Below are 26,633 nucleotides of genomic sequence, written 5' to 3'. Positions count from 1 at the left end.
TACTAACAAAGACACCAAATGTTACCAACCACAACAATGATTACTGAGAGATGCCGCCAGTAATCAGTTGCCAGCTTGACTTGTACCATCAACCACAATCCCTTGAGCCCAGTACTCCGGCTGATTTTCCAATCACCTATGCTCATACTCAGTTCTCGTCATTTTGGCTTTAACGATACTATAAAAAAAATGTATCCAAAGCCTTGCTAAAGTCAAGGCTCACACCCATCACTCTCCCCTCATCTGCACATCCAGCCATCTCAACATAAATGACAACATGATTGATTAGGCATAATTTACTGTTGGTCTGGAAACGGTTTTACAAACTTCCCAGGAACAAAGATGAGGCCAACTGGCCTGCAGTTCCCTGGATCCTTCTCTTACCCTTCTTGAAGATGGGTGTGTTTACCTTTTTCCAGATCCACTTCTGATCCCCACGATTTCTAAAGGTGACAGAGAGTAGTTACACAACAGCACTAACTTGTTCTTGGAAGGGCACTCTTTGGAAGGGCTCTGTCTGGTCCCATGAACTTGTGTATGTCCAGTATGTTTAAGAACTCCTAGGATAGCAGAACTAAGGCTGTCTGTCATTGCTGACTTTCAGAGGCTGATGTTTGAATTACTTCAGCCTTTCAGAACAGTAAGCATAAATATCATGCGCTGTGAAGAGCATCTTCCAAGTAAAAACATCAAAGCAGCCTACAATTATGAATTAATATAGCTGAAGCTCATTCCTGAAAATCTGTATTACTGTTTCTTACAGTACAGTAAGCTCAGAGAGAGTTATTACAGACGTGATGATACTTAAAGTATAAGACTTCCGATAAGCTATTTCCTGGAAAGGAAGATAAGTGCCAAACAATTTTAATTCTCCTTGGGCGAAACTTTTACAATCAGATTAATTTTTATTATGAATTGAAATTCTTTTTGCAGAGGTAAATTTTTATCTAGATAGCCTGAATTATCAAGTGGTTACAATATGAGGCAGGAAAAGAGGTAGGAAAAGAATATTATGTTACTCCTATATTTCCTCCTTTACAGTGCAGTCATGCTTTGAATGGTCTAGACAGAAAAGCTGCTGAATGAGAAATGAAATACAGAAATGGCTTCTTTCAGCCAGAACTTAGCACCCATAATACCCATAATGTAGCTGTTTCACTTTTTCTTGGTTACAAGAACTCTAAGCATGGGAATAGACTTGTGTACCTCTCTTTCTCTCTATTTCCTCTTCCTACCTCCCCTATTAACACTGCAAGAATACCTAACCCACCAAGCCTTGAGTGAGCTGCTATAACTTCACTCACTGACATTTGTTCCTTCTATAAATACATATCATATGGATTGGCTTACTGCAACATTCTATACTGTTAAATAGATTGAGCACAGTCCTAGTACAGGATTTTGGAACACATGCACATTATATTTTCCTTTCTAGGCAAGTTCCCTATATTGATGTTGTCTGGGCTTCCCCAACTATGTCTTAACATCTTTCAGCCTAAACCCTGAATATGTATATATTTACTTTACTTTCCTTTATTTTCTGAGAGTTAACTTTTGCCACAGTAGATTCTGAGGACATTTGGGTAGAAACTGGGGAAACATTTCCTCCTCTTGGATTGCTTTTAATAATTTCTTCAACTGCTGCCTCTTTGGTTTTGCAGTGGCTCAACTTTTCAATGAAAACACTAACTACATGAATTTGCATCTTCTTTTCCTTATAATTCTCCTCTGTATCTGCCCAGCAGAACCAACTTTTTCCTTCCAAAAGACAGAATGGAACCTGAAGACTGAGGAACAGAGAAGCTATTACAGCAAAGATAAAACAATTTTTGATATTTCTAAATAGTTTCATCGCTCTGTGGTTGGTGCATGCTCTGAATGTGCCTGAGCCCTGACCTCCAGACAGATGGAAAGGCATCTGATGGTCTAACTTGAATGCAGACAACATTAGGGACAATATACTTCTCAGAAGAGTAAATCTTTTCAAGATCCTGACACTAAGATTGTGAGTAAAGAAGTGATCTTACATCTGACTGCACCTGAAGAGACAGGAAAAAAAATGTACAAATCCCACTATCAGACATACAATTGGACTCTGAGTTAAGTCTCCTATTTCTTCCCCCACTCCCTCCCCACACAGCTTCCATGTGTTGTATTTGTCCTGCTATACCACGTATCTTCTTTTCCTTGCTGCTGTCTTAAACTCCTGTTTGCACTACTCCCTATTCCTCTACAGCCCATTTCCTTGTCTAATCGTTTTGGCTTCTATTCACACACAAACTATACTACAGTGCACACCCAACAGAAGAGTGTCTGTAGTCCAACACCTACATTCACTAGATCTGTATTACAAGAAGCTGCAAGAAGTTACAAGAAAAAATACGGTCACCTGTTCTGAAAGGCTGATCTAGACAGGACTCCTCGACTTGAAGCATAGTCTTCTATTATTAGTGAAACATGATTACATCTGCCTTTTATCTTCCATAAGATAAAAGCTGGCACTCAGGTGTAATTATTCCCTCAGTGCAAACACAGTATCATGCTCTGCAATTGCACTCACATATCCGCACACGGACTCTGTAACACATCATCTTTCAGCAAACAGCTATTTTTTTTTTCCTAAATTAGTTGTACAAGTTATAGGTGATCTTTCTCCAAAGAAAAAGCTTAGAGGTAGAGAGGATCAATGTAACTACACAATACACTAAAATAACTCGTATCCAAGGTCTGCTAACAAAGGGACTGCCCTGCTGCTGTCTCTTGTGGCACTCAGAGACTTCTATTTACGTATTTAGCCAATTCATTTTATAGAATTAAGCATCTAGTAACTTCTTGAGTGCTATGTCCACGAAGCTGCCAGGTACAGGCTGAAATAATTAACCATCAGTAAGTCACCTCACAACAGCTCCTCTCAGCTAGATGTTAATGTACTGATAAATATGTAAGGAGCTCCACTCAGTGGCAAAAGAATATATTTCCAAGTATAAGACTAACGTAAGAGGAGAAAAAAAGAGTCTTTAGAAATGTAAATAGAAGTACTGAACACCCTCTACTTAGTCCCTCCATGATTTATTTTAATTGAAACACTGGAATTGTGACCTTTCACTAGGATAGCTTTATTCATCATCAGCAACATTTCTGAGCAAATTCAATTACTGGCTGTGGAAAGACACTGCTTAATCAAGCAGACACTCTGAATTATAAATGTTAAGTAAAAGAGACTCTTGCCCAGACGCTTTATAATGTATGATTAGCTCACTTCTTATTCTGTGCAGTAATGGGGTGAATTAGTCTGTATGATTACAAGGTCCTGATTACTTCCTGACACGTTGAGGTTGACACATATTTATTTAACACTACAAGTCAGTTATCTGGACAATAAATAGACAAACATCAAACGTTCAATAAAAAAGTTAATAATGACATTTCTTTTCTTTGTTACATTATTTGATTCCATAATCACCCTGGTTAAACCAATAAAATTCAGTATTAACTCAGTACTTTTGCTTTAAGCTCGCTAGGCTTTCATCTGTGAGCAACTACTTTTTCCACCTTTCTTTCTTCCTCTTGAACTTTCTCTAGACTTCCTTGAAAAACTGAGGCATGTTTCACAGTTCCTATCTTCTCTAACATCCTCTGTATTAACAGTAGTAGGGAACAGAATTACTGTATTTCTAAATCAAACATTCTCAGACTGTGGGGAATAAACATGTAAATGGAGATGCTACTAGGGAGCTAAAAGGAGAGCAATGGCGGCGGAAATAACAGAGTGGCAGCTAGGGCCAAATGCTGTTGGGGCCCACCAGAGGAAAACAACAGTTCTGAACAGCATGAAGAAGCATGCCTGATAGAAATGACCACATTAGAATGTTTCTCCTCAGCAAGAGCTCTCTGACAATGCCGAACCAGTCCAGCATCTCCTTTTGCTCTTGCTCTGTGTGTACTTCGACCCTTTCCTTCTCATCCTTGCTTTTGCTTCTGTTTGAAACACATTTTTCATTTTAGTGGCTCCATGGCAAAGTGCTTCTGCCCCCCTAACAACAAATGTCCCTCATGGTAGTATTTCTCCTCCCCATAAGATAAAGAAATGCTGCATTAAAAATTTCTAGTTGGAGTTGGGCTCCCTCAATCCACAGGTTTCTACTCAGTACAACTATTTTCCTTGGGATGAAACACAGCAGTTAGCAGCATGATGCCTAATGTCTGCCTAGGTCCCAAGAGCAGATACCAAAGGATCTGGCTTTAGTGACACCCAACATGTTCCTTACCAGACTATTCATGTTCCTGTAGGATGTGAAAAACTTAATTTGTAATACTACCCTACAGTTATGCTAGGCCTAGTAGGATTTTTAACATAGTCTAGATTTTATAAGTTTCACATCTCCATGATTTTTTTCCTTTTCTGATTTTCAGCTACCTACCAGCAAGTTGGAAATATTTTTGCCTGTGTCTGCCTGTCATAAATTTTGTGTCTTCCTAAGTGGATGCCATATTGTTGGTTTGTGCAGATCAAAACTCATACTATAATCTAATAGAAGAAAAAACCAAACAAAACTATGAAATAATTGAAAATAAACGTCCCTAAACACAATCTTCCCTATCTTTCCATTCCTCAATACGGAGTTTTAAGTAGGTAACTTAAATTTAATGCTCAGTTTTTATCTTTACTGACCCCTAGTTTTTGGTTTTTTTCCTGAAAACGTTTATAACATTAGTTACCAGAACAGGCTTTTAAAATGTAAACCCAAGTAGCATTGCTAACTACGAGACATAATTCTATGTTTATATTAGGCTTTGAAAAAAAAGTAAGTAAAAAAATGATACATTTTTTGTTTAGTTTTGTTTTAAATATAAAGTTAGGCAAAGGATCTCCATCTATCTTTCCACTTAAGTCTCTACCCCATTCCCATAAAAGTACTTTTTGGTGTACAATGGCTCTACTGAGGACAAAACCAGATATACAGTTACAAATGAAGAAAAACAAAGGACAAGGAATAGGAGAAACAGAGAATGTCAATATAAAGGTTAGAACACTAAGACTAACATACCATAACATTTTGGAAACACTGCTATCATGTAAAGTATAATAAAATTGCATTTCACTTCTGCAGTCTGAAGTTTTAACCATTCCGTAAAAACATTTTATACATTAAGCTCTCAAAATATTCCTAAGAATGGGATAAAACACAGAAAAATCTTCAGTCACAGTTTTATCAAGGGCAACACACATTCTGGGAATTCTATACAGGTATGATTTCAACTGTTACTTTAAAAGCTTTCAGAGATATATTTGACTTGAGGAATTTGAAGAACTTTTTCATCATGAAAGTGGTGAGGTAGTGGACCAGGTCGCCCAAGGAAGTTGTAGCTGCCCCATCCCTGGAGGTGTTCAAGGCCAGGTTGAATGGGACCTTGAGCAGCCTGATCTAGTGAGATGTGTCCCTGTCCCTGGCAGGGAGGTTGGAACTAGGTGATGTTTAAGGTCCTTCCAACCCAGACTATTCTATGATTCTACGATTCTATGACTTGCCCACATTCTAATCTGTAGTCTGAGACATGCTAGATTCAGGTATAGGCTTGTGTTAAAGCACAGAGAAAGACTGCTGCCACTGTTACAAAAAAAAAAAAAAAAAAAAAAAAAAATCCAGAAAATCTTAAAAGATACTGAGGTCTATGTGGTAGTCTGTGGCTGCATGAGGGAAAAATGGAAGTGTCGGCTACACATGAAAATTGGTCATGAAATTACAAAATCATTAGGAGTTACTTTTGAGAACTGTGAGATGATGAACTAAAGCTCAGAAACTGAAATATAGTACCTATCCTTTAAAGAGAAGCTATGGAAGAGTGAAGTTACCGTAACAATTATCTGTTGATGATTTAAATGCTTTTTGTAGTTCCAGGGGCTTGAAAGAGCAAAAGGAGATGAATCAATCATTCTGATTTTTTAGCCTGTTGAAGGAAGAGAAACACCAGTTCCCTAATAAAGCAAGGCTGCTGACACATCTTCAAATGCTATCTTTGATGCTTCTGAGGGCAACTTTAGACATGACCCTCAGCTTTGCTCCCTTGTCTTTTATGCAAACCCAGGTGGGTGCCATTATGTATCCCAAGACATCTCCTTCATCTCCCACCTCTGCCCCAGGTGGAAAAGTGTATCAGATACTGCCGTGAGCCATGAGGGCACCCAGCCCTACAGACAAAACTGCACGTCCTTCGGCCAGGATCAGTATGCTGCTGGCTTGGGAGCCTGAGGAGAGCAGGTGGGCATCCACAATGTACAAAGGGCGAACTGGGGAGCAGAGGGTCAATGTGGTGCTGGGCAGGGCATTTTGATGTATGCGAAACCCAAACTATTGGAAAACAAATACGAAGATGGGTAATACAATATGTGGAATATTTCCAAGTGGAATATTTTAAGATAAAGTTTTGTCCTAGCAGTTGTAAAGTTAGACAGAATGTCCCTCTCATGGCATGTTTTCTTTCTCTGATAGCATGTTTTCCTTAAAATGGTGTTTTTCAGACACTGTCCTTTCTTTGAAAATGATAACGTATTGTGTGAGGAATGAATTGTGCTAAACGTCTCCTCTTCTGTACTCACCTCTGTTTGGAATCTTTAGTAATCTGAAAGCCAGGGTCAAGCAGAGAGCTGGAGCCAGCTCCAAATTAGCAAGAGATTTGACTGTTGAGAAGTTTCATAACATTAAAATTAGACCTTGGAAAATAACAGAATATGCATAAGATTTCTGGGAAAATTTATACATACAGAATCATAGAATAGTCTGAGTTGGAAAGAACTTAAGGATTATCTAGTTCCAACCTCCTTGTCATGGGCAGGGACACTTCCCACTAGATCAGGTTGCCCAAGGCCCCATCCAACCTGGACTTGAACACCTCCCGGGATGGGGCAGACACAGCTTCCGTGGGCAACCTGTGCTAGTGCTGCACTAGTCTCATCAGGAAGAAATCCTTCCTTATGTCTAGTCTAAATCTGCCCCTCTCCAGTTTATACCCATTGCCCCTAGCCCTATCACTACAAGCCTTTACGAACAGTCCCTCCCCAGCTTTCCTGTAGCTCCTTCAGGTACTGGAAGGTCGCTATAAGTTCTCCCCAGAGCCTTCTCTTCCCCAGGCTGAACAACCCCAACCCTCTCAGCCTCTCCCCCCTCTAATCATCTTTGTGGCCCTCCTCTGGACCCATTCCAAGAGCTCCATATCACTCTTATGCTTCATATGCATGTAAGTGGGAAAAATTCTAAGACTAGCCTTTGTCTCGTTGCATAGGATTGCTGGAGATCATTCCCTCGTCACCCAGCCCTGATGAAGGATGCTTGCTTTCTGAAACTCCAAAACAAGACTTAGAAAGTTTTATTTGCTGACATTTTCGGTATTGTGGGGTGTGACGGGTGCCACTGGGGAAGAGCTCACAGCTAGAACAACACGGCATAAGCAGCCTGATCAGGCTCAGCAAAGTGCTATTCCCTCAGGAGCCGGGATGAGGGCAGAGGAACCCTGGGGACACCAGTTGTAACTGTCCTCCAGCTGGAGTTAACTCCATTTCCCACTACTCTCTGGCCCTGAATATCCAACCAGTTTTCCACCCAGGAGAGTGTGCGCCTGTCCAGGCCACAGGCTGACAGTTTCCTAAGCAGAATGCTGTGAGAAACTATCAAAGTCTTTACTTAAGTCCAAGCAAACTACACCCACAGCCTTTAGGAGGGAGGGAGATGGCGCAGCACGACACAAAGCCCCCCACTCCCATCTCCCCGCGTTCTACACCACGCCACCACCGCAGCTCCTGCGCATCCGCCGCCGCCTGACATCACATCCGCTCGATGCGTTTCCGGCGCCGTCATTTCCGCCCCCGCCGCCGCGAGCGCCGTTCCTAGCCCGGCCAGAGGGGCTCGTGTCCCTTGCCAGGCTCCCCGCGCTGTGCCGCCGCCATGGCCATGAGGCAGACCCCGCTGACCTGTTCCGGGCACACGCGGCCCGTGGTGGATCTGGCGTTCAGCGGCGTCACCCCCTATGGGTATTTCCTGATCAGCGCCTGCAAGGGTGAGCGGGGCGGAGGGGGTGGGGGGGCGCGTTGCCTGCCCCATTCATGGAATCATAGAATGGTTTGGGTTGGAAGGGACCTTCAAGATCATCTAGTTCCAGCCCCTCTGCCATGGGCAGAGACGCCTCCCACCGGACCAGGCTGCTCAAGGCCCCATCCAACCTGGCCTTGAACATCTCCTGGGATGGGGCAGCCACAGCTTCCCTGGGCAGCCTGTGCCAGTGCCTCACCACCCGCATCGTGAAGAATTTCCTCTTAATATCTAATCTAAATATTCCCTCTTCTAATTTATAGTCATTCTTCCTCATCCTGTCACTCCACACCCTTGTAAAAAGTTCCTCCCCAGCCTTCCTGTAGTCCTTTTCAGTACTGGAAGCTACTCTAAGGTCTCCCCAGAGTCTTCTCTTCTCCAGACTGAACAGCCTCAATTCTTAGCCTTTTCTCATAGCAGAGGTGCTCCAGCCCTCGGACATCTTCGTGGCCTCCTCTGGACCCGTTCCAACAATTCCATATCCCCCTTATGTTAGTGGATTCCAGAACTGGAACCTTTGTTCCAGTCCGCCCAGTGGGGATGCCCTCAGGCATGGGGTGGGCTGCACGTTGCCTTCCTTGGAGAGGGGGTTGAGGAACCTGGTGGAACAGCCAATGTTCACCACAGCAGTTGTGCTGGGCTGCCCTGTTCTGCCAGTGAAACTTTGGTACCTGTAGGGTAATACCAGTTTAGGATGGCACTGAATGGAAAAAGGGAAGGGGCAGCTAATTTTTCCTGATGCTTTGGGTTAGCCTGGGGGGTATCAAAGTCTGTGTTTACACAGCTTGGGTCCGTACTGGAGTTCCGGGCAGGGAGGACACCCTCAAAAGGGTTTATTTCTAAACCTCCTTATCTCTACAGTCTGTGCATACATGCTGTAGATTTTAAAGTGAGCTCCCTTTTAACCAGGGCAGCTGCTTTGCTGGATGTAAAATGATGACGTCTACCTCCTTTCACACGAGAGTCCTCTTCTTGTTGTATGGATATTATTTCTCTTTCATAAATGTATGTATTAATCTTATGTATGTATTCATAAGTTTAAAAGGACATTGCTTTCTGCCTTGGAGTGCTTCCAATTCAAGTCTGCATCTTCGTGTTTGAACAACTTTTTGATAACCTCCCAGGAAAAGTAATCACAGGAAAGGCTTTCTGTTTCATTTTTACAGCATATCTGTATGTGTTTTAAATGTGTCTGATTACAAACACAAGACTTATTTCTGAGTACTGTCAGGCTGAAAATATTTTCCAAAGGGGAAAAGAAAAACCAAACCTGTCTTGCCTGAAGAAAACTTGAAGGGAAAAAAAAAACCCAACAAAGCAAAGCTAGATAAAGTGCGCCTTGCAAATCTCCCTTCTACCTTAGCAAAAAAACTAATGAAAACTTGAAAAATTTTATTTCCTTTGGAGTAGTATTTTAATGTCTAAACCATTTTAGATGCATGCAGCAAATACAGCGGCATGTCTAAGCTCTTCAGCTAATCTCTTTTACAAAGAGTAGCATCGTAAAGTATGTGGTATTTCCACATGTTGTTCAAGGGAATCTTTTTTCTTAAAATTGCTTCCTTTTTTTAATCATGTTACCTGAATATTGGTTTTGGTTTTATTGGTTTTGTTTTGAAGATGGTAAGCCTATGCTGCGTCAGGGCGACACAGGAGACTGGATCGGCACATTTCTAGGTCATAAAGGTGCTGTTTGGGGTGCCACTTTAAACACAGATGCCACTAAAGCAGCTACAGCAGCAGCAGATTTTACAGCGTAAGTGATTAACTGACTTTGAAGTCTGCAATTTGGATTTAGTATATAGTGCTCTTTAGTGACATATAGCTATAGTAAATTAATGAGTCATTTGTTTCTCTTTAGTTACTGTTAGCTTATTTATGGCTAGCCAAATCTAAACCCAGACTTTTACGTTCTTGAAAGCAGCTATAATTAATTCCATCATGATGAACAATTATGATTGCTTTTTGATAAATATACTTAATTGCCGTATCAGTTTGCTAGAATAACATTTCAGTATGGCTCTAATCTCTGGCACTGTAGTTACAACAGAGTTGAAAGTGATTTTATTTTTTTTCCTACCAGGTAGCCTCTTTTTGTTGTGAGAAAATGCTTGTGAAAATTGTAGTGAATTCTTTCTTTGTATTTTTTTTTTATTTGTTCATTTGTGCTATTTGCAGCCTATATTAATATTTGGCAAGTTTAATCCTGTTAGTGGAGGGCAATCTCTATGAAGTTGCAGAGAAGAACTGCCTTTGTCTTAAAACTGAAATGGTAATTAGTTGCATTACCCTGCAGAAAAGGATAAAAGAAAATGGTGTGGTAGTAGAAAAAAAAAAAGCTTCATTAAAAGCGTATAAATTGTTCTTACTGACTAACTGGGTTACAACTTAGAAGAATGTAGCATTTATCATACAATGTTATGATGGTGTCAGGGAAGACTGATTAGAGACTAATCTGATTGTGCAGGTTGATTTGTCCCGGTGTTTTTTATGAATGTTCTATAAATGTTTTCTTTTGCTGTTCAGCAAAGTGTGGGATGCTGTGTCAGGCGATGAACTAATCTCATTGGCTCACAAACACATTGTCAAAAGTGTGGATTTTACACAGGTATGAAAAACCTCTATACCTTGTTCTCCAGGAAAGTAAGCTTTTGAGTATGTTTTGCTGTTAGTTTCACCTATGAAACTTGTAAAGAGTGTGTTAGAGGATGCCTGAAACAAAGAACTGTTATATTAAGACTTGCAAATGAATGCTGGTATTTTGATTCAAAATAGAGTTGACCTTTTGTAACTTCTGTTTCAGGATAGCAATTATTTGTTAACAGGTGGACAAGATAAACTGTTGCGTATCTATGACTTGAGCAAGCCAGAAGCAGGTGAGTCTGCTTTTATAACCAGTTCTTGGGTTTTGGAGGTAAATAAAAGTTCTGAAATTAAGAGCTACTTTCTGTTATGAATCACAAAAGATAAAGTTGAGGATTGCTTTACAAATGTAGTGTCTGTAACCTTTTACTGTAATAAGTAAGATAATCTGTATGTTTGAAGTTTACACTTTTACAAGTGTTTATCTGTAGTGAACGACAGGGATAGCAAGTTTCAGTTCAATGAAGACTGATTAGGAATAGGCCCAATTAACGAAAATTTAGTAATCTGAAAGAAAAAAAAACTCCATGTTTTTAAATTGTGTTTAACTATACGTTGATCCTGAACTGCTGGTAATTGATCTGAAGCTAGAGAACCTTGTTGTTCAACTAGTGGAGCTTTTTAAATTTATGCAATCGGATGCCCTGTTTACGTTTATCCTGTTCCCAGAATAATATCTACAAACGAAGTCATAAGTGCTTGATGTAGTTTCACAGTTTCTACTCCATGGAAATCCATATAGCTTAAGAAAGCTCTCAATTTGCTGCTTGACGTTATTTCATTTTATTGCATGTATTAAAACATTTGGCTTTCTTTTAAGAACCTGATGTTGTCAGTGGGCATACTTCTGGCATTAAAAAGGCTTTATGGAGCAGTGATGACAAACAGATTCTTTCAGCTGATGATAAAACTGTCCGGTAAGGAAAAATAATTTTCTGTTTTCCAAAAAGCTCACTTTTTTTTTTTGTCATAATCTATGTGAGAAGATTGTTCTGGTTTTTTCGCAAAGAATGTGAGTAACACAGGTTATTTGAGCCTAGGTTATTAAAGCTGCATGCCTAATACAATTACTTTCTGCTGTTAGAGACAGAACTTTTATAGTGATTCTAATTTACCGCATAAACGTGTCCTCCCCAATAAGAAGAGGTGGGCTTTGACAACTGCATATTAGAATAAATTTCTGCCTTACATAATCATAGAGAAGATGAATTTATAGATGAGGTCTTGTGAACATGCATTATGCTGAGGTATTAGTGCCTTGTCTTCTGCAATCCAGCCTCAAAAGATGCATAAGGCATTCCAGGGACTGGGATAAGAGGCAGAGGAATATCTGGAAACAGTGCGCTGTTGATAGGCAAATTCCCCTCTCTCTGCCATGCTGATAAGTTGAGTAGGCTTTAGTGTTTTTAGAAGATGGCTCCTCCAGTTACAGTTAAGTTTTTTGTTTACTTTATGCCCATTTGGTAGGAGATGTGCTGAAGGCTAGACAAACTTGTTTGCTTGGGAGGCGAATTGACAAATAACATTCTTCAAACTAAGCTGTCCAGAAAAGATGGGCAATGTGCCTTACTGCTTTCTCAGCTTTCTCGCTGATATGACCAGTGTCATCTCATGCCTAGTTGTCTCACTGTTCTTATATTTATGGCACAAAGGAGAGAGAAATAGAATGATCTTTTCTGCTTTGCGGAAGGATGAAAGGAAGAGTGAAGTTACTGGTGTGGTTTCCCTGTAGGTCTCCCTTTCGGTTTGGTTCTTATCAGTTTCTTATGTTCAAGATAGTCAGGAGCCAAATCTTGTTTGTTTTTTTTTCTTTGAGTTGTAGAAATAGAAATATAGTAGTCAGCTAATGAATGAAGATTCGTATTTGTCGTACTAAAGCAATTCGATGTCTTTTCTGTTAAGATAACTCTTGCAGCCTGAGATAGGAAACAATGTTATTTTAAATGAATCTCTGTTCTTTGAATAAATTCTGGGTAGTACCTCTTTACCTGGTTAGGTAAAAAGCAAAATGGAGTCTTCGGGCCTTGCTTCTAGAAAGCTCTGTTACTCAGAAGACTTATACAAGGTTTTTAATCTCTAAGAGAATCCGTGAGTAGTTAAATTGTATGTATACCATTTAATGCTGTTTTATTAAGCTTTAAAAGTAGCAGTATTTTAAAGTAAGCACATCTTTAGTTTTAAGTTTTAAGATAAGGATGCCACTGAAAATCCACAGTAACTGTGGAATCCAACCATGTGCTTTGTTAGTTGCCTTTTCTTGATCCAAATCTTGCCATGGATGAGAGGTCAAAATGGTTCGATTTGCTAAGAGTTTTTTTTTCTCCTTTTTGTTTCCTCTTAAGCCTCTGGGACCGGAGTACCATGACAGAAGTAAAGGCCCTAAATGTTGCAATGTCAGTGAGCAGCATGGAGTATGTTCCAGAAGGGCAGATACTTGTGATAACCTATGGGAAGACTATTGCTTTTCACAGTGCTGAAACGTGAGTCTAAAACCCAGAATTTTCACAAATTGAGTAATGGGCTTGGCTGTGGGTAAAAACTGACTGTACAAAGCCCAGATCACCAAGCTGTCAGAACTGGCATTAGTGGACATCTTTGCTTGCTAACTTGTGAGAGGTAGTGTGAAAGAACCACCCTTTCCTAAAATAGTGAACCCTAACTGTATATAAGATGCTATACTGCAAAAATTCATTGCTATTTTCATATTTCACGCTAATTGTAATTGTGGTTAAATAAGTTTCAGCCAGGGTTCAGAGAACTCATTATTTATACATCTCTGTGATGTTTCAAGAAAGCGAGTTATACACTTAAACCTATTCCAGAAAGTAGTCCTGAATGTGTCTTCTGCTTATTCTGAATTAATTTCTTACTTGCAAATCACACTCATCAAGTATTAAAACTTGTTTCAGAAACTGGGTTGGGTGTATTCTGTTTTTATTAAAAGCAGTTGTGATTTCTAGAATCACATTTTCTTTGCTCTCAGGATTTTTTTTTTAAATGAAATTTAATAACAAACTTTTCCCTCTCAGTCTAGAGCAGATTAAATCATTTGAAGCACCTGCTACAATCAATTCTGCATCACTTCACCCTGCAAAAGAATGTTTGGTTGCTGGTGGTGAAGATTTTAAACTCTATAAATATGACTACAATACAGGAGAAGAATTAGGTACGTTTGTCTTCTATACTAAAAAATGAGTTCTGAAGTGGGTATGAGGTCAACAAAATGATGACTAATAAATGAAAGCTGTATTCAAACAAGGTTTTAGCATATCATGCAGTGCAAGAGGCTGAAAAGGTATATTATCAGTTAAGTATTTTTCTTATCTCATACCTACTGTTACTCTTCTAGAACTAATTAAAGCCTCTGTTAAACAGCTGTCTGGACCTAGTTAAAGTCATTCTGTATTGCTGCAGTAGCAAACTGTATAACTTGAGTGCTGTGCTACAGTATTCATTAAATGTGTCCAATGCTACGTTGCAGCTATTTGCTTTTATGAAAATGCTATATGTTTATGTTCTTGTTAAAGTTGGCCATATATATTAAAAAAAAAAAAGGTGTATTTAAGTATCTCTGATCCTGTCCTTGTTTAAAATTGAATGTATGTGGAGTTGAAGGAACAGAGTATGTGTAGTCCATGCTACTGACTTGCTTTGTAATTTTGCCTACAGTAGTTAAGCATCTGTTTTCCTTCAATTTATAAAACGTTAATGTTACCTAAATTAGAGATGACTGAGATACCAATTAATAGAGGCTTTATTTTGCATCAGAAATTAAATACTGAGAAAGTGCCCCTCATAAGGATTTTTTTTGTCTTCTGATTGGTTTTTACAATTAATTTTAGTTGTTGACCGAGATTTGAAATTAATAGTTTTGATATGTTCTTTTATAGAATCTTACAAAGGACACTTTGGTCCAATTCACTGTGTGAGGTTTAGCCCTGATGGAGAGTTGTATGCAAGTGGCTCTGAGGATGGTACACTAAGGCTGTGGCAGACAACAGTAGGGAAGACCTACGGTCTTTGGAAGTGTGTAGTTCCTGGTAAGTGTGCGCTTGTTCCTGGTGGAACTTGGCTGCTTGTTGTGCACTTTCTAATTAATATCTGTCAGAAGGGGTAAACATAATCTGAATTTCATACACTAACTCTTCTGAGGGTCTCTGCAGTTGGTTAGATTTAAGGATTTATTTTCATAGCTTTCATTTAAGCAATTAACTTCAAAACTGTAAGCTTATTGAATATAGACACTTTGTGGATAGTTAAGCAAATAGTCTGATGTGTTTTTGTGTTATAGAGCAAGAAATAAGAAATATCACTTTTATAAGTCTTAAGGATATAAGAGTCTCTAGAAAGAATTGTGATTGATAGGTTTATTTTATATTGTACTTCGGTTCTGTAAACTAGCAGGGGGGGTAGCAGTGTCTAGAAGACTGCAAGTGAGTATTGATTAATGGAATTGCTTACCCTGCTCTTTCTCCTCAACGATAAATTAAGTGGAAAATAGTTTGGGTTTTTGTTTTGTTTTTTTTTCACTTAAACATGGCGGGGACAGAACTGAAGGTACTGACTCTTTTTCCTCCCTCCTCTCTATAGAAGAGGAGAACGCAGAAGCAGCAAAAGCAAGGACCACCCTTCCAGGAACTGCAGAAGAAGAAATAGGTAACGTATGGAACTACCAGTTTCAACTTAGCTAAGGGTTAAAAGATCAGTCAAAATAGTAGCATTCTGTAGTGTAGAAGAGGTTGTTTTCTCCACGTACCTTCTGGCATTTTTCACTCTTTGCAAAAGATTTTTGAATGTGTTTTCCTGAAAATGACCGTGTGGTAAGTGTTAGACTAGTGACTAGAGCTGTGCAGACTGAACAGATGGAGCAGAATAACTGGATCAGGTTAAATGGGAAAACAAACTGAACTGGGTCTTTATGCGATACCTGCAACATTTCTTTGGCTTATATATCTAAGGCAAAGTTAAATAATACCCTTTTTATTTAATTGCAGAAGAACTTCCTTCTGAAAATTCAGATACAGTGTACAGCTCAACTCCTGAAGTTAAGGCCTGATTATCGCAACTGTTACGCAGCATATGGACATATGAGACTAAATCAAGTGAACAGTGATAAACGGCAGCCTTCCAGAGTGCGCTCTCTACATAAGGCAACGATGGGCAGTAATTGATGAGAATGCGGTGGAACCGGCTAGGTGTTGTTTGTAAGAGAACAGAGTATCCAAAATGAAAAAAAGACAAGTAGTTAGAGTTCTGCTATCTTTTTAGCATAACTGCCTACTGTCTTTTCAAAGAAGTCTGCAAGCCAAGATCCAGTCTCTCCAATTTCAGTTAAACTCATTGTAGTGTGTTTTCCTTATTATGGAGAAGAGATGCAATGGCTTTTATCCGTTCTTTTTTCCTTGAAAGTCAGGAAATTTGGCTTTAGTTGAAAAGAAGGGATTATGTACTAAAAATATTTGGTTTGGGTTTTGTTTCATTGTACGCTGCTTTGGAACGTTTAACTGTTTTCAGTTGTCTAAATAAAATGCCTCTCAAAACTTTTATCGTACTGTTGAGCATTGGATTCATGAAATGGAAAAACAAGTTAATTCCATAATCCTCTCTAGCATCTTGGTTTTGTACTACACAGAGGGGAAGCAATAAGAATGTTTCAGTGTTGGTACAGAGGGCGGCAAGTTCTTTGATCTGTAAGCTTTGTGTCTTTATTCTTTAAAGTTTGATTGTAAACATGAGTCTAAAATCAAAACTAGTGAAAACTCCTAAATTAAACATGCTGCCTGAAATATTTGGCTGTATATGAAAATCTCAAAGGTTGGCTATGAATCTGTATAAAGCTTGGGTTTAGTCCTACAGACTGGATTAAAAAAGTTACTCTATTAAGTTACAAGTCATATTTTCTTCATTAAAAAAATATTGCCATTCTTCCACTTGTCACTTCCTTTAATGCTATGCTGATAGGTTTATATAATATGCCCTGTGTGGGAAGGAGAAAAGTTATGCGGAGGTATATTTATTTATACACCTTAATGTTTTTTCATAATCACACTTGCCTTTTCTGGATTTTTTTCCCAGGAGTACAGTAATGCTGTCATCTTGGAAAACTGAAGCTTAACATTTGCGAACTGAGATATAAATTGAAACATGGGCAATTCTGTCTGAACATAAGAAAATACTTTTCTATTGTGAAAGGCAGTCAAACACTAAACAGGTTGCCTGTAAAGGTTGTGAAGTCTCCACTCAAAAGCCAATGAGCTGTTGCCATAGGGAACCTGCTGTAGCTGAGCCTGCTTGAGCAGGTGGTTGACTGATGTTTGACTGGTGGTTGTTCCTTCTGGCTTCAACTAGTGGTTGGGCGAGTAAGAAAAAAAAAGAATGACAGCATGAATCGTGTTTTCTTAGTGCAACACTAATATTAAGGATATGTTGTTTTGCAGACTTGATCCCAAAACTAGTTCTGCAATTTTCTGTTTGGATTTTACCCTAAAAACTAGCAACTTGCAACCCTCTTGATTTACAGCTAATTGTTTTAGCCTTATGAAATATGTTAAGGCTTATGAGGTCTCCAAATATATGTTCATTTTAAGCTGAAAGATGTGTTTAAAACGAGAAACTTGCACACCCCACCCCACAGTGAAACTTCTTGCAGATCTGTGGTCTTTATGCTGTACTTCAAGCAGGGTCTGTGGTGTTTCATAGAGAAGCCTGGAATAGCATCCTTTGATTTCAGAGCTGTGACCCTTTGCTGCTTTACATGTTGCTGTTGCTAGTTTGTGGTTTCTTTGCTAGCACTGAGCAAGTAGGGCTGAATTTGCAAGTTATTCCATCTAAATGAGAGTATTAATGTTTAATACATGTGAGTTTGTTTCATTACAACTGTGGAAAGAAGCAAAGGCCATGAAGTCGTCCGCAGCTTTGTTACCAGGCTTCTGTTTTGCAGGTGTTACCAGACAACTTTACAAGGGTGGTAATTTTATAGAGCCCATTGTGTACATGTGACACCCGTTTTGACTTGAAGATTCACTTCAAAGAAATTGGAAGTTGCCTGGACTCATTATTGTCAAGACAGCAACTCGGGTGTTGTTTATGAGCAGGGCCACACGGTTGCCGGAGGATTTAGAAGGGAAGCTGTAAAGAAGCTGAAGTCACTTGGTTTGCTCACCTGTAAGGAGAGGAGACTGAGGGGAATTCTCATTGCAGTTTACTGCTTCATCACAAGAGCAGGAGGAGGAGCAAATGCTGATCTCTTTTTCTCTGGCAGCTGATGAGAGGACATGAGCAAAGGGCAAGATGTGCCAGGGGAAGTTTAGGTTGGATGTTAGAAAAAGGTTCTTCACCCAGAGGGCGGTGGAGCACTGGAACAGCTTCCCAGGGAAGCTGACACAGTGCCAAGCCTGACAACAATATTCCCCCACGTGAAGAGAGGCATAATGAGTTGCGGTTGTTCAACTTGGAGAACTGAAGGCTCCAAGGAGACCTTATTGCGGCCTTTCAGTACTTTAAGGGGGCTTATAAGAAAGATGAGGAAAAACTTTTTAGCAGGGTCTGTAGCAACAGGACAAGGGGTAATGGTTTCAAACTAAAAGAGGAGAGGTTTATACTAGATACTAGGAAGAAATCTTTTACATTGAGGGTGGTGAGTCACTGGCACGGTTGTCTAGAGCTGGTGGATGTCCCATCTCTGGAAATGTTCAAGGTCATGTTGGATGGGACTCTGAGCAACGTGATGTAGCTGAAGATGGTTGATTAGAAGCTCAAAGTGAGCCAGCAATGTGTGCGTGCAGCCCAGAAGGCCAACCGTATCCTGTGCTGCATCAAAAGAAGCGTGGCCAGCAGGGCGAGGGAGGGGATTCTGCTCCTCTATGCCTCTCTTGTGAGACCTCATCTGGAGTATAGTGTCCAGATCTGGAATCCTCAACATAAGGATGTGGAGCTGCTGGAATGGGTCCAGAGGAGCACTACAAGGATGGTCAGAGGGTTGGAGCACCTCCCATAGGAGGACAGGCTGAGAGAGTTGGGCTTGTTCAGCCTGGAGAAGAGAAGGCTCTGAGGAGATCTTATAGCGACCTCCCAATACCTGAAGGGGCTACAGGAAAGCTGGAGAGGGACTGTTCACAAAGGCTTGTGGTGATAGGACGAGGGGCAATGGGTATAAACTGGAGAGGGGCAGATTTAGACTAGACATAGGGAGGAATTTCTTCACCATGAGAGTGGTGAGGCACTGTCACAGGTTGCCCAGGGGAGTTGTAGCTGCCCCGTCCCTGGAGGCGTCGAAGTCCAGATTGGATGAGGCCTTGGGCAGCCTGACCTAGACCATCGTAGCACCTCCCTCCCTCAGCCCGCGGAGGGCGCGGTGCGCGGCTCTTCCCCGCCGCCTCCTCCCCGCGCGGGGCGGGACCCAGCCGGCCCCCCCCCCCTTCCCGCCCGGTTCCGCCCTCGGGGCGGGGAGCGGCGCGGGCCATGGCGGGCAGGAACCCGGGCGTGTCGCTGGGTAAGGGATGGGGCCGAGGGACGGGCAGCGCCCGGGCGTGCGGGGGGCGGTGCTGCGGGGACGGGCTCCCCGCCGACCCCCTGCCTCGCGCACGGTTGTCTGTCCTTTCTGAAAAGCCTCTGGATCCTTTGGATCCTTTAGATCCCTTAACTCGCCTCTAAAGGAGGTTGCGGAGAGGAGCGTGCTGGTCTCTTCTCCCAAGTGACAGGTGATAGGACAAAGGGGAACGGCCTCGAGCTGTGCAAGGGGAGGTTCGGATTGCACATTAGGAAAAAAAATTTCCCCAGAAGGGTCATCGGGCAGTGGCAGAGGCTGCCCAGGGAGGTGGTAGTGGAGTCACCATCCCTAGAGGTATTTGAAAAACATGTAGATGAGATGTACTTAAGGATCTGGTTTAGTGGCAACAGGTATGGTTGGACTCCATGATCTCAGAGGTCTTTTCCAACCTGGTGATTCTATGATATAAGTCTGTAGGAGGCTTATTTTCCCTTTGGTGCTCCACGTGAAGCAGAAGTTGAGGTTCACCCATCATGTACAAGCTTGAGAGCATGGAGCAGGGCACCAGGTTGCAGGAGGGCTGGCTCTGTGAGACTTGGCACCTGTTAGTTCTGTCACAAGCTGGGACCAGTTCTCTTTTCTGCACCTTTCTCACTGAATAAACCTTCCCCTCTTCCTTCCCCCACGAGGGTCACACCGCTTTTTGTTAGTTGGATTCTGATTTGCAAACTCAGGATGATGCAAGAAGTTGTTACTATTACAAAAAGTGTAATATTTTTGATCTAAGCTAAAGTTTCATCTAAGTAATTGTGTTATTTGAAAGTGAGACAGAATGTCCCTCTGACAGTGTATTTTCTTTCAGACAATGTTTTTCCAGACACTGTACGTTCTTTGAAGATGATCACATCTTGTGTGCTGTGTGATCTGTGCTGAAGAGGTGTCTCATGTTCTGTGATCACCTCTGTTTGGGGTCTCTCCCTATCTCAAAGGCAAGGTCAGGCAGAGAGCTGGAGCCATCTCTGAATTAGCAAGAGTTTTGGCTTTTGTGTAGTTCATAATAACATTAATATTAGTCCTTGGAAAGTTATAGAATATGCATAAGGTTTCTGGGAGAATTTATCCACATGCATGTAAGTGGGAAATACATTCTGTCCCAGCTCTTGTCTGGCTGCACACGGTTGATGGAGATCACTGCCTCGTGTTGCCCAGGATTGATAAAGGATGTTTGCTCTCTAAAAATCCAAACCAAGACTTAGAGAGTTTATTTGCCGACTTTTTCAGTATCAAGGACTTTACCGCTCCTTATCATTCTCCTTGTTGCTGGCACTCTGAATACTGATAAGGGTTTTCCAGGTGTTTGCAAGTGGTCTGCAGGCCAAAAACATGACCTCTGGTCTGGCAGAGAGCTGCCAAGAAAGAGTTTCTCTGTCATTTTCTATCTGGAGCTCCTCTTCTGCTGATTGCTGGGGAAGGAGCAAAGGCTACAGCTTTATGGCTTCTTTACGCAGCAAAACCCAGCTGCAGTGTTGGAATGAATTAAGGTGATTAGCCTTCCTCCAGTCTGCCTTTAACGTATGATAATTTGGTCAGCATGGATAGATGGACAATTAAGTGCAGAAGGTTCAGGAGTGGCTTCATGGAAGATGGGAAGCAAAAGACTGCTGGTGTGGAACAAGGAGATCTCAAAGGTTACATGATCAGAGTTCAGGAGGCTGCACTTCACGTTGTCACATTGCTATGGTCCTGTCCCTAGCATAAACCTGAGCACTTTTACAGACCTGACATGCAGTTTAAATTATTAGACAGCTACAAGTTAACTCTGTTTTCATTCTTCAAAGTTGCGTTGCTCTGTCATGTGCTTATCCATGCGCTGCTTCCAGTGACGGGTAAGTTTCAGCTGTAGCTATCTGAACAGCATATTTTTGCTGAAACAAACATGTTAGTAACATAGCAGCAAAAATTCAGTGTCTCTTAGGAAAACAGCTAGCAGGAAAGTTTACATTCGTTTTACTTTAAACTTGGCCTGTGTTCTGCTTTTTCTTATTGTAATCTTATAATTAGTTGTTGGTATGCTTGGGATGATCAGAAATTTGAATGTGAAGTCATTTCAGTTCATATCAGACTGTTATTCTCTGACAGAGAGGCTTTATATAAGGAAGGCTGTGCTGCTGTGTGGGAAATTACTGGAAGAGACAGGTAACCTCACTAACATTTGGCCAGATCTTGCTGTATAACTATAGTCAAGGGAAAAGTATTCAATGTGCAGCTGAAAAGCACAACGTGATTGTTGGGGCTTTGCACCCACTAAAACAATCTTTGAGTATATTCCAAGTATCTTCTGTAACGCTTTATCCTCCTGTAAATATTCCTCCCTTGCCCAAAAGGCTGAGTCAACTAATGGTCAAGATTATCAGTGGAGAGCACAGAAGGCTGGATGTGGCCTATTCCAGCTGCAATTGATTACTTGGAAAGGTCAGCGCACTCAGCACATCCACAGGTACTTGTTGCCATCCCTTCCCAGGGGTCTTTTTTGAAATCAGTTGCAGTCAAAATCAGCTGATTTGCTCTACGGGGCAGATGTAGTACGACAGCGAGGTGGCTGTAACTCTGTTTTTGTTAAACTGCAGCATACCCACCATGGCTATTTCTAACAGCTGGCTTTTGCTGGCTGCTTTAAGGGGAGAACTGAATCTCCATGCCATTTGCTCTCCCGCTAAAGACACGTCCGAAATACGCTAAGTGATATACTTTAAGTAAGTTGCTGTATCTTACCATAAGTGCTGTACCTTAGGTGGTAGCTGTGCTCAAAAAAGACATGTTAAACCTTTGCCTTTATCTTTCATGGCTGCTAACAATACACACTGCTTCTGTGACCTAGGCACTTTGGCTTTTGAAGGTTTTCCCAGCTTGTGCCAGCCACTGTAACAGTAATTCATATGATTTGCCCCATATTTCACAAAGCATTCTGTAGGATTATAGTTTTCTAACAGGGACACCTAGTGGTAAAATATTATTTATTTAATTTGAGTACTTTTCTCTGTCTGCTATTTCTGTATTTGCTACATAATGTCATTATTAAAGCAGTAAATTTCTGATGCTGCCATTAGAGAGCATCTATTTATTTATCAATAGCAAGCCAAACTCTTTTCAAATCATGGCATATAATGCTTTCCCATATGACTTTTTTCTTTTTTTTGTGAAATACAGTTTTGTAAAAGCCCTTAATTCATCCTTTCTCTCTTTCTTTCTTCTTATCACTGTTCCTTAATCGAAGAACAAGTTGTTTACTTGGAATAAAGAACAGGTAGATGTAACACAGATAAAAGGATACTGTTTTGCATGAACTAGTCAGAACATCACTAGTCTAATACACTGATATATTTGCCATCAGAAAGTCACGTAAGGAAGGTGGATGAGGAATTTTACAAGTTTGTCATTCCACAGGGAATGTTTGCAGAGTTGTTCTTGGGTACTTGTGTTCACCACAATGTCTGCAGGGTCTGAAAGGGGTCTGCTTCTCCTGCTCTGCTCCTAAGGATGCTGTAGTATAATGGACCAGGTTCTTCATGTTTTGTCACTTTTCAAAAAAGCATCAGATGCCACTTCACGACAAAACAGTGAAACACATCAACGAGCATTAATTGTGTAGCATAAGTTAGTAGCATACTCCTTTGGTTTAGCTGTGGAGTTGCAGACACCTGCCAAGTGGGTTGTCTGCTCCCTGCAGATGTAGTTTTTGTGCAACAGCTTCAGAAGTAATGGAAAAAGGAAGACATTAAGTAACCTTGAGTAGACCCAGAAAATGGCAAGTGGGATATTTAAAACCAGCAGATAACACGGTCAATAATACTATACTTTGAGGCTGGTACCAAGTAGAGTAATGCAGGGGCCTAGCTTGGAACCCGTCTGTTTAACATTTATATTCAATGACCTGGAGGAGGCGATAGACTGCTTGCTTATAAAGTTTGTGGAGGACGCTAAATTAGCCAGATCAGAGGGACACAACCTGGCTGGGAAAATGGGTCAACGGGAGCCCAGTGACGTTCAGCAGGATCAAAGGCATAGCCCTGCTGTGGGGCGGATGAGCTCTGGTAGCCACACAGGCTGGGACTTGCCTGCCTGGGGAGCAGTTCTGCTGAATGGCCCCAGGACTTGGTGGGCAGAGAGCTGAGCATAAGCCAGCAGTGCCCTGACAGCAGAAATGGCCAGCAGCCTCCTGGGCTGTACCAACAAGGGCATGACCAGTAGCTCATGGGAAGAGAGGGGCCACCCCCTCTGCTCATCACTTGTTAGACTAAGTCCAGTTTTGTTGTTCCTCAGTAGAAGAATGAGATCGTTAAACTGTCACAAGTTCAGCAGAGGGCAACCTAGATGATCAGGGGCTGGAGCACTCACCCTGTGAGGAGACGTTGAGGCAGCTGGGCTGGTTCAGTCTGGGGAGGAGGTGGCTTTGGGGGTCCTAGTAACAGCCTGCTTATTCCTATGAGGAATGCATCAAGAAAGCAGAGCCACACTCGTCGTAGCATTGCATGATGGGATGAGGCAAGACAACAGGCTTGCCATGAGACAGAGAAGTTCAAACTGGATGTAGGAAAAACATCTTCATGCAAGACAGTCGAGTGGTGGGGCAGTTTGCCTGGAGAAGCTGTGTAGTCTCCGTCCTTGGGGACTCTCAAAATCCCTCAGCAACCTGGTCTGAGCTCAGAGCTGATCCTGCCTTGCACAGGAGGTTGGGCTAATGACCTTCAAAGATCCTGCAACCCCAATTGTTCTATGATTATGTGTTTTTTACCTGTATGTGTGTATGTATGTGTCTGTATGTAAAGACACATGTATGTATTCTGAGTAATGAATAATTAGTTGCAGTTGTTTTGCGAAGTATATTCTTGGATTCTAGAAAAAAAATAATAAAATCTCTGTTGCTTAGCCCTTCTAGTTGAAGGGCAAGAAATAAACTCATTATGTTTCAATTCATATTTATAATTATAGTTGGTATTTCTGAGCCATTTATATGTGAGAGCTAGCCTGTTGGCAAGTGGCATTTAGATAATGAAGTGTTGCATCCCTTTTCAGGACAGCATAATTCTGTTCTAATATATTAATAGCTGTTCTTAGCCTGTATTGTGGCTCTGTTTCTTCAGTGTTCCTTTCTAACACCTTTTGAATCTGCTGGATCGTTTTAATCAAATTTGAAGGACAGATAGATGTCTTACAAACAAGTAAGTCAGTGGGTGGAGGGACCAAATTAGTCCCTCTGTTGAGGGTAAGGTGGGCACAGCTCAGCAATTACATGGCTTTTCATTACATGTTTTCTGAGCAGCTTTGTGCAAGTAAAAATGTTCTGCTCTACTTCATGGTAGTGAGAACCATAACAGGACAGATGAGTTACTGGGGTGGGGAGAGGTCTCTGGAGCTAGGGAAGAAGAGAGGGAACAGCAGAGGACTTGAAACTGGAGGAAATCAAGCTTCCATTGTTCTGCAGCTTGCTTTCCGAGGAGAGACTTGCCAGCAGTTTTTAAAGTGCTTTGGAGGATGCCATGATCCATTTCATGCAATCCATGGTCAGTGTTTTGTGATTTCACTAATGTCACAATATAATAGAGCTGATGTCTAGTTCAGGGCTCATGCCTTGGTGTCCTACTTTGATTTTCTGAATGCTGATGACTTGGAGACTGAACTTCTCTCGTATAAGAACCCATGTGGAATAGAATAGGCCCACAACAAGAGTCACTATGGTAAAATAACTATGGCTTCTCTCTCTAAGTGATGGAATAACCCCTAAACCTCTTGCATGGTATGGTAACTGGAATAATGCCTGATCCTGAAGCCTTTTCTCACTCTCTCTGGCGATGCACGGCCAGCTGGGGTCAGCCTGTGTCCAGCTGAATATGTCTGTTCTCCACTAAAGGTTCAGGGTACAGTTTCACTCCCTTCTCCAGAATTAACAGCTTTCATCACTCCCTTTACCCATTTTGTCATGTGTTCATGGGAAGAGCAGGAGCACACATGCTGTTTCTGGCAGAGAGGAGGAAATAACCAGTTTTGGGGGCAGCTTCTTCTGGGGACAGCACTGCCTTAAAATGCTTGTGAAACTACAGCCTCAGGCATTTTTGAGCTTTCTGTTTCGCCATCTGAAGGGATGCCATCTACACATTTTTTTAAAGCTTCTGAAAAAGCTTAGTCTGTTCCATGAGGCATGTGTTATGTATCTTAGATATTTATGTAATTATACTAATGAAGTGTTTTTATTTATTGTTTTCTGAGGAAATGCTTGGTATTTTTGGATTCATATTCTTCGAAGAGAGGAGATGAATTTCCTGTTGAGATTTTGAATATGATTTTTTTCAAATGTCTTCAGAGAAAAAAGTAAACTTGAAGAGTGATTACAGAATATTGGCTAATTAGCTGTAGTGTAACTGCTTTAATTACTTTTGTCCCTGAAGCCACATGACTGTGCAGATGACTAGCAGATGACTTATTTAAAAAAAAAAAAAAAAGACATGTTCACACTGCAAGGTTAATGAGCCTAATTAAATATAGTTTTCCTTAGCCAGATACTAAATCATAGAGCTTGGGGGAGTGGGGGAAGGGGAGAATCCAAAGGCAGTCCTATTTCAAAGAATGGTTTTATTCTGCTTTTTAATGCGGAAAAAAAAAAAAAGCTGGAATTGTGAGTGATTTTTCTGAACAGAGTTACTTATAAAGATTTGGTGAGACCTCACATGGCAAACTCTGAAAGTCTATTTAGAGACAATTACACTGAGACGTATTTGTTTTCACTTTCCCACTGCTTTAATTAATGGAGAAGTGGGCTTGAATAAAAGGTCTGTATTAGATAGAAGTCTCCATCTGCTGCTGCATATTACCAGAACCATTGTTCTTCCTCACTGTGCATTTTTTTATTACACCATTTTATTTCCTTTGGTAAGTTGCATAATGTCTAACATTAAGTTACACAGACAGGATGGAATTCTTATTTTTTAGAGTTTTTTTTTTCTGTTCGGTTTTCTGCCTGCTCTGTGCACGGTGGTTTGATAGCCCCACATGTGAAAAAATACTTAGATGCCCAAATTCTATGGTCTTTCAAGGAAAATTGTGTCTCAGCCACAAATATTAGATACTATACCATACTGACCTCACTGCATTGCTGTGTGTCAACTACTTTCATGGCTAGTCTTGGATTATTGAAAACAGAAGGTAAAATGTGTCACACAGTAAAAAGGGCTTAAGCCAATGAATTTAATCATATTTGCAAAGAACATGCAATCAGCTATCAGCCAGTAACTTTCACAGGTGACTTTGGGCAAAGCAAAGGGAGTAGCTTATTTCAATTCCACTGTTCTTGCCTATCTTTTCTCCCATTGATTCTGATTTTACTTTTTTCATTCTGTTTTTTTGTTTTTCCTTCTCCAAATGGT

At 41.0% G+C, this 26,633-nt stretch overlaps 2 protein-coding genes across 4 annotated transcripts in view; both read left to right on the top strand.

The window, feature by feature from the left end:
- The first annotated feature begins 7,843 nt into the window (after positions 1-7,843).
- STRAP (serine/threonine kinase receptor associated protein) lies at positions 7,844-16,271 on the top strand. 2 transcript variants are annotated; one of them, XM_054056140.1, is made up of 11 exons: positions 8,038-8,052; positions 8,994-9,089; positions 9,705-9,840; positions 10,611-10,692; positions 10,888-10,960; positions 11,548-11,644; positions 13,070-13,207; positions 13,757-13,893; positions 14,618-14,767; positions 15,318-15,383; positions 15,722-16,271. In XM_054056140.1, the coding sequence occupies exons 3-11, from the start codon at positions 9,716-9,718 to the stop codon at positions 15,781-15,783; spliced, it is 930 nt and encodes a 309-aa protein (XP_053912115.1). In that variant the 5' UTR covers positions 8,038-8,052; positions 8,994-9,089; positions 9,705-9,715; the 3' UTR covers positions 15,784-16,271. The 2 variants fall into 2 exon arrangements, with proteins under 2 accessions (XP_009568933.1, XP_053912115.1); XM_009570638.2 differs by lacking the exon at positions 8,994-9,089 and having other exon boundaries at positions 7,844-8,052.
- A 2,894-nt stretch (positions 16,272-19,165) lies between these two features.
- DERA (deoxyribose-phosphate aldolase) overlaps positions 19,166-26,633 on the top strand; it is a 56,288-nt gene continuing 48,820 nt past the window's right edge. The window contains exon 1 of one of the 2 annotated variants that reach the window (XM_054051690.1): positions 19,166-19,218. In XM_054051690.1, the coding sequence (XP_053907665.1) occupies positions 19,188-19,218 (31 nt within the window). In that variant the 5' untranslated portion in view covers positions 19,166-19,187. Of the gene's footprint in view, positions 19,219-20,948; positions 21,102-26,633 lie in introns of those variants that run through there. The other variant, XM_054051602.1, reaches the window with a different exon arrangement.

This window comes from Cuculus canorus, chromosome 1 (genome assembly GCF_017976375.1).
Source record: "Cuculus canorus isolate bCucCan1 chromosome 1, bCucCan1.pri, whole genome shotgun sequence".
Taxonomy (NCBI): Eukaryota; Metazoa; Chordata; class Aves; order Cuculiformes; family Cuculidae; genus Cuculus; species Cuculus canorus.
The sequence above is the reverse complement of the archived record's forward strand: the minus strand, read 5'-3'. Positions and strand labels throughout refer to the sequence as shown.

What these genes read in the sequence shown, in the direction of transcription:
- STRAP (XM_009570638.2), top strand. Translation starts at nt 7,941, where the DNA reads ATGGCCATGAGGCAGACCCCGCTGACCTGTTCCGGGCACACGCGGCCC. An exon ending in GCTGATGATAAAACTGTCCG is followed by an intron (nt 11,645 to 13,069) that starts GTAAGGAAAAAT and finishes TTTCCTCTTAAG; the next exon opens with CCTCTGGGACCGGAGTACCA. An exon ending in TTGGAAGTGTGTAGTTCCTG is followed by an intron (nt 14,768 to 15,317) that starts GTAAGTGTGCGC and finishes TCCTCTCTATAG; the next exon opens with AAGAGGAGAACGCAGAAGCA.